The sequence below is a fragment of the Mercenaria mercenaria genome, chromosome 17 (assembly GCF_021730395.1).
Source record: "Mercenaria mercenaria strain notata chromosome 17, MADL_Memer_1, whole genome shotgun sequence".
Lineage (NCBI taxonomy): Eukaryota > Metazoa > Mollusca > Bivalvia > Venerida > Veneridae > Mercenaria > Mercenaria mercenaria.
The window spans coordinates 56,204,674-56,216,265 of record NC_069377.1 but is presented as its reverse complement, the minus strand read 5'-3'; the positions used below and the strand labels follow the sequence as shown (position 1 = coordinate 56,216,265).

General features: G+C 35.7%; 1 protein-coding gene across 2 annotated transcripts in view; it reads right to left on the bottom strand.

Moving 5' to 3' along the window:
* The window catches only part of LOC128550094 (transcriptional adapter 3-B-like), a 59,932-nt gene that overhangs the window by 43,899 nt on the left and 4,441 nt on the right, over positions 1-11,592 (bottom strand). Inside the window, exons 3-10 of one of the 2 annotated variants that reach the window (XM_053528251.1) lie at positions 10,336-10,526; positions 9,321-9,446; positions 7,010-7,268; positions 6,215-6,293; positions 4,244-4,359; positions 3,267-3,377; positions 2,874-3,067; positions 237-1,880 (exon numbers count right to left, since the gene is read on the bottom strand). In XM_053528251.1, coding sequence (XP_053384226.1) covers positions 1,746-1,880; positions 2,874-3,067; positions 3,267-3,377; positions 4,244-4,359; positions 6,215-6,293; positions 7,010-7,268; positions 9,321-9,446; positions 10,336-10,526 — 1,211 coding nt within the window. In that variant the 3' untranslated portion in view covers positions 237-1,745. Of the gene's footprint in view, positions 1-236; positions 1,881-2,873; positions 3,068-3,266; positions 3,378-4,243; positions 4,360-6,214; positions 6,294-7,009; positions 7,269-9,320; positions 9,447-10,335; positions 10,558-11,592 lie in introns of those variants that run through there. The other variant, XM_053528250.1, reaches the window with a different exon arrangement.

Here is an 11,592-nt window from a genome sequence, read left to right as displayed (position 1 = left end):
TGATTAAAATTGATTGCAAAATGTGGTCTCTATTGTGTTCACAAGAAATTGCAGACAGATGACGATGGACGGACGAAAAATGAAGGGCGATCACAAAAGCTCACCTTGTCACTACGAGACAGGTGAGCTAAAAAAAACAATTATTACAAGCATAGACTTTACGACGCTTTCGTAAGAATTTTATCTAACAACGTCGTAACGAACACTTCTGGTAACAAATTCGCAAAAAGAACAAATTTGCTTAAAATTTATTATCTCTACCACATTTAATTGAAAATGTACAAAAGTATGAACACAATAATTCAACAAGAGGGTCTAATGGCCCTATTAAAATCGTTCACCTGAATTTCAGTTCATTACTTGGCAAAAGGGGCACGTAAGTATTTTATACAATCTGAGTCAATCAAAATCTTGATGTCTGCCAAGTTTTTTTGTTATTTTTAGTTTCCGCTGAAAGAAGGTGAACAGTTTGACAGACACTAAAAGAATTTAATTCAAATATTACTCATATAACAATGATGAAAATTTATAAAGCATTTTCTGTGTTTCTGTTAAATTTAACAGCTGAGCAGAACCACTGAAAAAGTAAAGGTCAGCAAAATCAATCTAAATTATAGGTTTATCTGTTTTAAGATGTGTAGCCAAGCAACCAAACTCTACTGAAATCTATTAGAGGACATTCAAAATAATTCATACATCACAGTAGTCTTTCCTTTCTTCTGCCAATGCAGTCTCGGGAAAGACAAGAACCATTACCACTATCCCAATACTGATAACATGTCAGTAGTTCTTCATGATGGGAAGGTGATGATGGAACAGTTGTTCATAATGATGATACTGACTATGTAGATGAAACAAATAATATATACAGTATTTATGCAGTTCATAATAATGATGATGATGATGGTTATAAATAGTGATCATGAAGGTCATGATACTGACCATAATGATTATGATATTTATAATTATGAGGATGCTGAGAATGCCACTGGTAAAGATATAGAAATTACCAGTTGAGACACAAAGTTAGCAAGAAGACAGTGAAGATGTAGCTAGTGATGATACTGACACAGGCAACAATGCTGATGATTTTGTTTTTGTTTGTTTTGGGTTTAACGCCGTTTTTCAACAGTATTTCAGTCATGTAACGGCGGGCAGTTTTTAGACTTTCTTTCTTTGTTTTTGTTGGGTTAAGAGTCACACTAACAAAATCTAAGGTCATGTGACCATTTCTCCAGCTTCTGACAATGGAGGAAGACACCAGGTGCATCCACAGGCGTTATTTCAATTAGAGGCAAGAATATCTGTAGATCCAATGACCTTGGATTACCAAACTGGATGGTTTCCTCACATGAAGGACTGTATACCCAAAACAGTATTTCGAACCCATATTGGTGAAGGCAACCTAGTCTTTTAACATTTTCTACTCCAGTCATTTCTACTCTTTCAAAAACTGCTCCTGCTTTCAACATCTAGAGAAAAAGTTTTAGACTTGTGACTTATAAATACTCAATATAAACTACCTGTATTACTCTATAAAAGTGTAATTCTCACCATCAGAAACTTGTCTCTCACTTTTTCATTATTAAATGTCATTCTGATCAGCTACCAACTTCTCCATAAGGAATCTTGCACTCTGATAATTACAGAAAACAAGATTTCTCACCAAAACATTTTTGAAAGCTTCAATATGACACCTTTTCCCATGATGCTATTTTATCTACACTATAGGTCCAGTTATATCCCTACACATTGATATCAATCTGCTTCATAAGCAGTTCCCTGTCTTTCAGTGCTTTTATCACTGCATCACGTTCCTTCTTTGTTGGTGTTTTCTTCTTCTGCTTTGTTAGCTGTACCTTCCGATAAGCATCCATGACCTATATTTTATATATACAAAATAATGTGTTTGGACTGAAAAATGTTGGTTCTTTTATGAGCTTTTTTGGTGACTTCTTAAAAACTGGTTGTGGTTGTGAAATGTGTAAAATTGTAAGATGGCTCTAATTTATTTTATTTAAGGTTCGGAACGAATTTACAATATAATTGTCCGAATGTGTACCAAGATTCAGACCTTTATCCCAGGTAACATTTTAGATACATGTATTAAAAATACTAAGCATTGCATAAGAAGATTTGTAAAGTGTTCCTAGTCTACTTTTAAATAAAGTATTATATTGTACAAAATAGGACTAAGCCTCAACTTTAACACAGGCTGCAAAAATTCAACAGTAGATTTTCTTGCCAACCAATTTATATAAATGTGCAAGTAACAAGCTACAAGAATCTACTAGTAATATTCACCTCAAGGACACGGTGACCTCAACACTTGACCTAACCCACCCTTAAAATAATTGAGATCATCTACTACTGAACAAAGGCAATTACCCTTTTGAAGGCCACTGACCTAAACATTCTCTAGTTATTGATCAGAAACTATTTTCAGTCTCAAGGTCACAGCAGACTTGACCCATGACACAATGACCCTTACCTCACCTCCACAAACAACCATCCTATAATTTATTTTAATTATTTTTCATTAACAAATTAACTGAGGGATTGCACAGAAAATTATGTTAACTTCTTTTACAGCTCACCTTTACAATCCTTAAGTTTGAAGGCAAAATGCCAAAGTATTACAAGACTATAGTCTGGAAACCATTTTCAGACTCAAGGCCACTTTAATCTTGGGTTTTGACATACCGATCCCTAAATTCTAGCACATGATAAATCAAATTATATTTCATGAAATATGATATTGTGTACCATAAAGTGTTTGAAACAGAGCTGAATGATTTTGAAGTTGTGGGAGCAGTACAGAGAAATATCTATATAACCTGTATGGATTCTGACAGAAATGATATGCCCCATACCTCTGAATCAGATACAGCCAACTTCCGTTTTAGTTCTTGTTTGGCCATTTCTTCCTTTGCCAATTTGTATAATCTCTTTGTTGACATAATATTGTGTTGACAAATGACCTTCAATTCTGCCTGCTTGGCTCGGAGTTCACGCAGTATTTCATCATTCTCATCATCTTCATCATCCTCTTCAAAGTCTAAAATACCTGTAAAAGCAGGAGGGAAGATTAGATGCTGGAGTGTGTAGATTTTAGTACTTTGTAAACCAGATATCTAATAAACCAAAAGTATTAATACAGACCTGTGAAACTTGAGGGTACAGATGTTAAGGTTTCATTTTAGACACTCCACAACAAACATGCAATATAACCCTGCATGACCATTAGAAAATTGGGAGTTCTATACCTTGTTCTTCTAATTCTCTTTTTATCCTCTTCTCAAGGTGGGACGGATTACCAAGGTTCAGCTGTTTGGCCAATTCCTTTGGTGAAATAGCTGCAGACTCATTCAGAGATTCTGAAATATAATATACATTAATTATGAACAAGGATTAGTATATTCAAATAAATTATCACTTCAAAACAGACAGCTAAAGATATCCTTATTTTTGAAAAGCGATAAATTTACAGTTTTCAAATAACAGTACAATTGTGTTTCTCTTTTCATGGAACATGACAGGCAATTTTGCTGTATTAAGTTTACCTATGAAGTCAATCATGCGTTCAAATAAAATAATTGTAAAGAAAACTTGGAAGCTGGTTCAATGATGTTTAATCCTCCAGTATTTCCCCTCAATTCCCCGCGAAAATTACAGTGAGTATCTATACCCCATGATAACAATGGGAGGACCAAATGATGCACTGTTGAGGGAGTACTGCTCCATCTGAAGGATCAGAGGCCAGCTGGAACAGAACAACCCTCAACAACAGTAGACTCCACCGATTGTCATCATTGGTAAATCATGAAACTAGACAAAGCAACAGAATACACATAATAAGAAAATTAAGCACAATATTGTCATAAAATAATATTGTCACACAATGTTCTCTGGACTGGAAAGAAAAAACTATTATTCAATTGGCCAGTTTCACAATTGAGTTAAGCATTCTCGAGAATTTATTAAAACAAACTGACATATTTACATTATGTTTATTTCCAATTATGTCGGGTAACTGGGTAGAACGACCTTCCATCCTTAAACCAGCTGGATGACTTCCTCACATGAAGAATTTTACAGCATAAGTGAGGTTTCAAACCCACATCCGTGAAGGGCAAGTGATTCAAAGTCAGTGAACTCAACCACTCAGCCAAGGAGACCGGCTCCTTGGATTAAAGATCTGTAAACTGCAGACACTGCCTATCATGCAATCAGCAATACTTACCATCTTCCGGATATACATCATCCATCTCATCATCAATTGGGGTCATGATGTTCTCTTCTATAAGGGCAGACACGAGTCTCTGTGTCAGAGGTCCAAATGGAGACTCATCATGTAGTCTACAAGTTGCAATTAAAACATAAAATTATACTTCTTGGGAGCTATTGGTATAATTTTTAATGTCTTTGGTATGCTGCTTCCACAGAGTAGCACTGAAATTCTTGCACCAAAAATGGATGTTCTATCATGATAACAGGGCAAACATAATTAATCCCAGAACAAAATACACAGCACTGTTATGACTTGTAATTTGAAACTTTCCTTAAACAATCTTATTATAAAAGTATATAAAAATATATAAACTCCAGATAAATGATTCTCCAAAATGCTTCAGACTGATTTTGTAAGGCCCTGTATCGCTCACCTGACAGAGTTCTTACCTAGATGATCTAGTATCCAGTATGATCTAGACTTCATTATATTTGTTTGGTTTTGTTTTCTTGAGCTTAACGTCACAATAACACAGTTATATGTCCTATGAAAACTAGATTTTGGTGGAGGAAGATCCTAGGTGCCAAACCAGGTATTATTTCAGAACCTGAACTTAGTAGAAAAAGCATCCTTCCATAGCCATGTGGATGGCTTTCTCTGATGAAAGAATTCTACACCCAGTGATGTTTTGAGCTCACACAGTTTTAGGGCAAATGATTCAACCCCAGTGACTTAAACCTTTCAGTCACGGAGGACCCAAAATTTCATTACAACAAACATTCTGACCATACATAATGCATATTAGGTAGAATGTGTGAACAATGTTTTGACAAGCCTTGACCTAGTGAACTAGTTTTTGACCCTAGATGACAGACGTTTGGATCTGACAAACATTCTGACAAGGTATACGGAGATCAGGAATAAAATGTGGCCTCTAGTATTAGAGCAAGGTTTTGATCTATTATTTGACCTAGTGACCCTGTTTTTGACCTCTGCTGACACAGTTTCATACTTCACCTATTTTTCTAAGATAAACAGTGTGACTAAGCTTTAGGATCAGGTGAAAACTATAGCTTCTGAAATGTTTAAAATGTTTGACTGATTTCACCTAGTGACCTTGCTTTTTGGCCCGTTTGGAGCTTGGCCCAGATTTTATACAGACTAAAGACTTCTAACCAAGTTTCATATAGATCAAATAGATAATAAGGCCTAAAGAATGTTAATAATGATTTTCTATGATTTAACCTAATGACCTAGTTTTTTAATCGAGAAGACCTACTTTCAAACTTGATCCAGATTTCATACAGTAAAAACATTCTGACCAGCTGCCATACTGATCAGGTTAAAAAATAACGCCTTTACAGGGTAAATAAGGTTTTTTCTATGATTGGACCAAATCACTGAGATTTCAGTAGACAAACACTTTAACCAGGTTTCATATAGATCAAGAAGAAAATGTGGCATCTAGAGTGTAAACAAGGTTTTTTTTTGCTTTGACCACGTTATCTAGTTCTTGATGCCAGATGACGCAGTTACACAAGTGGCCTACATTTGATAAAGAAAAACATTCTCACCAGGTTTCATATAGATGAGATAGAAAATAAGGCCTACAGAGAGTAAACGAAGTTTTTTCTTTGACTTTACCAACTATATGAAGTAGGACGACAAAGTTTAAATGCTGACCTTAATTTCACAGAGACAAACATTTTGATTTAGTTTCATATATAGGTCAAGTGTAAATATGGTTTGTAGAGTGTAAACATGGTTTTAAATTACCATTTTTAAACTCAATATGACCCAGTTTCAAAACTCCCTATGCTCTTGGACTAACATTATGACCTCTAGAGTGTTACAGTAAAATTGTTTTTAATGCAAAATGGATGATGAAGACAGAACCTGTGATCACAACAGCTCATCTTGAGTACTTTGTAATTTGGTGAACTAAAACGTACAAGGAAGAAACAGCATTTTATATAAACTCACCCAGCTTCTGCTGTCTTTAGTAATGTTGTTGCTCCATTTGTATCTGCCACTCCATTCCGTTTGTCACTTATCTTTGAACCTGACAGGTAATAACAAATATATCTGTATACAGCTGTATTTAATATGACTGTGTTATGTAATTTTAGTAATGTTACCTCTGATAACTGAAAGTACTTGTTTTTGGAACCAAAGTCCTAGTAACATAGCAGTCCCCGACCATGGCCAGTTCATACTAGCTGTTGTGTTAATACCCTTCATGAAACTTGTGATAAATAGGGAATATGAAAACCAGTACAGCCAAATACAATACTGCAGATCAAGGTGGCATTATGATAACTCTACTGCACTGTCAATGTCTCCAGGATGAAGATGATACAATAAATAACACAACCAATCTGATGTGATACAAAACATCAAGATCAACACACTATTGTAATTTATCTACCTATATACATTGTTTCATCATCCATTTGGTGTTTTCTCAACCCTAGTCTTAACTTTTTATTCTACTTTCCTTTTCCAGCGTTCACAGCCTACTGTTTACTAATACTGAAACAAACCAAGGAAGGTGATACAGATTTAGAAAACACCAAGTTGATGATGATACAAGATTTTGTATCAACTTGTTAGATAAAGCCTGTACTATAAACAGAAAATGAAAGGGGAATGCAATAAAAGAACACAGGTATTAAAACAAGAACAAATCTTTATATGCCCCCAAAATTCGAGTGGGTGCAAAAGGTATGACTGTGACATACAACTCAATATGCAGTAACTAAAACAAATATAACTCACCTTGTTTTTGTTCCTCAATCAAATCTTCCTCTGCCCATTTCTCTGTATAATGCATGCCTAGAGATGGAACCTTAAAATATTCTGAATCATCCTCGTGAGATCTAATGAGTTCTTCAAGAAACTTAATGTCATCATTTGATATATCGGCACAGTAGGGCTCTACTGATGTCCAGAATTTGTTCACAGCATTGTTCTTGGGAAGTTTGGGTATTTCAATAGGGTTTGGTTCTAGATGATCAACATGATCTGGTGGTTTGACCTGTTAACAAGAATTTAAGTATTTTACCTGAAATCTATAGCTTTAGAAAAACTGAAATATAGTAGCTGAATGAAATGTCAATTAAAGTGAACTTATTTCAGAAACAATCAGTTGATTTCTTTAGCATTTAGTGATTAATGCTTACCACAATTTTATCTTAAAGCATTTTTTTTTTTAAACAAAGGAGTTTCAGGTTAACTTCAAAAGATAAGTAGTAAGATTATGTGTGTGTGTGTGTGTGTGTGTGTTTGTAAGTTCAGATTTAACTTTTCTTTCAACAATTTTCCAGTAAACAAGAGGACCATGATGGTCCTGAATCGCTCACCTCTTTCCACATGATCCAGTTTTGAGTATGACGTCGTTTTTTCTATTATTTGACATAGTGACCTAGTTTCTGAGCTCATGTGACCCAGTTTTGAACTTGACCTAGATACTATCAAGATAAAAATTCTGACTAATTTTCATGAAGATCCATTGAAAAATATGGTCTCTAGAGAGGTCACAAGGTTTTTCTATTATTTGACCTATTGACCTAGTTTTTTAAGGCACGTGACCCAGTTTCGAACTTGACCTAGATATCATCAAGGTGAACATTCTGACCAATTTTCATGAAGATCCATTCAAGGGTATGGCCTCTAGAGAGGTCACAAGGTTTTTCTATTTCAAGACCTACTGACCTAGTTTTTGATCGCAGTTGACCCAGTTTCAAACTTGACCTAGATATCATCAAGATAAATATTCAGACCAACTTCCATACAGATCCCATGAAAAATATGGCCTCTAGAGAGGTCACAACGTTTTTCCATTATTTGACCTACTGACCTACTTTTTGATGGCATGTGACCCACTTTCGAACTTGACCTAGATATCATCAAGATGAACATTCTGACCAATTTTTATGGAGATCCATTCACAAGTTTGGCCACTAGAGAGGTCACAAGGTTTTTCTATTTTTAGACCTACTGACCAAGTTTTTGACCGCACATGACCCTGTTTCGAACTTGACCTAGATATCATCAAGATGAACATTCAGACCACCTTTCATGAAGATCCATTGAAAAATATGGCCTTTAGAGAGGTCACAAGGTTTCTCTATTAATTGACCTACTGACCTAGTTTTTGAAGGCATGTGACCCACTTTCAAACTTGACCTACATATCATCAAGGTGAACATTCTGACCAATTTTCATGAAGATCCATTGAAAATTATGGCCTCTAGAGAGGTTATAAGGTTTTTCTATTTTTAGACCTACTGACCTAGTTTTTGATGGCACGTGACCCAGTTTCGAACTTGACCTAGAATTTACCAAGATGAACATTCTGACCCATTTTCATAAAGATCCCATGAAAAATGTGACCTCTAGAGATGTCACAAGGAAAAGTTTACGCACGCACGGACGGACGCACGGACGATGGACACCGCGCGATCACAAAAGCTCACCTTGTCACTTTGTGACAGGTGAGCTAAAAACTATAGTGTCTTCTTGTAGCATTAAGCACAGTGCTCAACTTTATAGTGCTGCCACACTGGAATATCACGACGTAGACATGTGACATGATACCCCATCCAGTCACATTATGCTGACACCAAGCTGACCAGAGTGACAAGTACAAGAACTATTCTCGTAATGCCGAGTGTCAAGCAAGGAAGCTACTGGTACCATTTTTCTTGTCTTTGGTATAATGCAGCTAGGGTGAGAACCCCCGACTTCCTATACTCGAAACAGGCGATCTGTTCTAGGCTACTGAAGCGGTCAACATTACATGCACATAAATTTTACAAATATAAGAATAAGTCTGAATGGTAGACAGCATTCCCCTCAGGGTCACCTGACAGGTAATGTTAAAGTCCAGCTCAGTAATGTATTGTGTATTTATATAGTCAACCTTCACTTAAATTTTGTCCTAGCAAAATAACAAATTAACCTAAAAGCATCATATATAAGAATTCTTCGTACCATTTATTTATAATGAGATGCCTCAATTTAGTCTGTAAAACAAAATCTCTGATTTATGTGCACTGCATAATTTACATTGAACCACCTGGCTTACCTGTGACAGTTTAGTCTTCAATTTACCCCCTGACAGGACAGTCGAGGCTTTCCCACTTGTTTCTTTGAACTTCTTGCTGGGTTTATCTTCAGCTGCTTTACTTCGTTTACTTGGAGTTTCAGGTTGCTAGAAGAGACCAGTATAAAGACAGGATTTAATACATGCACATAAAGGTGAAGAATTTCTTTCTATATTGTGTCTGAGCTGTCAACAATTAGAACATTCTTTATTTGTTTTGTTAGTTTTGTTGGGTTTATAGGTCATATGGTGACTTTCCAGCTTTGATGGTGAAGGAAGACCCCAGGTGCCCCTCCGTGCATTATTTCATCATTGGCGGGTACCTAGGTTGAACCAACAACCTTCCATAAGCCAGCTGGATAGCTTCCTCCCATGGAGAATTCAATACCCTGAGTGAGGCTCAAACCCACACCAGTGAGGGGTAAGTGATTTGAAGTCAGTGACCTTAACCACTTGGCCACGGAGGTCCCCTTTCTTTTATTACCCTTTGCAACGAACATTGATACAACGTATGTAAACATAAATGAAGTAGGTAAAACCCATTTATTAGGTTTCAAACCATGTATGTAAACATGTAACAAGATAATAAATCAATATAGTTTTACAAATACGCAGATGCTCAATATTATTCATAATAAAGTATGAATTTTTAACCCTTTTTGTTTACCAGGCTATTCACAGAAATTCTAGCTAAGAAAGTAGTCAGGCTTTGCTTGCTTCATAAACTTTGAAGCATTTAGGTCTGTGAGATTTCCATATAGTAAATCAGTTCAAATTTTTTTATGATATTAGGGTAAAAAAAAACACTTGAGTTATGCACTAATATTCTATTTCTTATCACAGAGAATCAAATACTGCCAAAGTTCAAGAAAAGAGACATCTAAACATGTGATTTTAGACAAAAAGTTAAAGTCAAGACCCGACCTAGCCATTAATACCCACCAAGGGGGTATGGCAGTATCAAGTGTACCAGGTAAAATGATCAGAAAATGTTTACCACTTTTCCTCCTTTAACTTTTCCCACTGGTTTAATTTCTCCTGATTTTTCCTGCCAGTTTGTCAGCAACTGCATCTCATTTTCCAACACTTTGAGTCGTTTTCCAGCATTTGCTAACAGTGTCTCTAAATCTGCCTGTATAACATCTAATTCTTCCAAACCAACAGTTTCTCCCTCCCCTCGAGACAAAACTGGAAAAATGAACATAATAGTTTGTTTTTTCCAGCATTTGCTAACAGTGTCTCTAAATCTGCCTGTATAACATCTAATTCTTCCAAACCAACAGTTTCTCCCTCCCCTCGAGACAAAACTGGAAAAATGAACATAATAGTTTGTTTTTTCCAGCATTTGCTAACAGTGTCTCTAAATCTGCCTGTATAACATCTAATTCTTCCAAACCAACAGTTTCTCCCTCCCCTCGAGACAAAACTGGAAAAATGAACATAATAGTTTTTTTTCCCAGCATTTGCTAACAGTGTCTCTAGATCTGCCTGTATAACATCTAATTCTTCCAAACCAACAGTTTCTCCCTCCCCTCGAGACAAAACTGGAAAAATGAAATAATAGTTTTTTTCACTATCTATCAGTATTATTTTAGTCATGTTAAGTGGTCAGTTTCATGCTTTCTCTGCATGTATCTGGCAACTTCTCCACAAGAAATCTGGATGAATTCCGAGACTTCTCCGTAAAAGGTTTCATATGGCATTCTTCTGTCAGTTGAAGGTAAATTACTAGAGCGATGAATTGTTTTGATAATCTGTTTTCCTAAGCTTTTTCTGACAAGTCTAAAGCTACGTTATTCATTTTCTTTTCAGTCATAGATGTAATTTAGTTGTCACATAAGAAAAATTCCAAAGTTTCTTGAAATTAGGAAAGTGTGCTAAAATTTTAAATAAGGAGTGTTTCATCTACATATGACTCTTCATTATTTCCTTTTAGAAATTCTTGTGTAAGAATTTGTTCGAACAATAATTCTTGTTAATTATTCCCTCCTTCGCATCAGTCTTTGTGTTTTTCACCTGTCTCTCCTATCTGTAATTCTTCAAACTATATATATATAGACTTTCACAGAATTTATGCACATCCAATATTCAGCTGCTTCAAATGATCAAAATGTAGGAGTTATTTACTTACCAGCCGTGTATCCAGGCCTAACAGTATGGGAGCCATCTGGTCTAGTCATGCAGGTTACTGAATACTAATTTTTCACTTGAGTTGGCCACAGAACTTCAAATCTAAGCTGTTTTTTTTTTATTT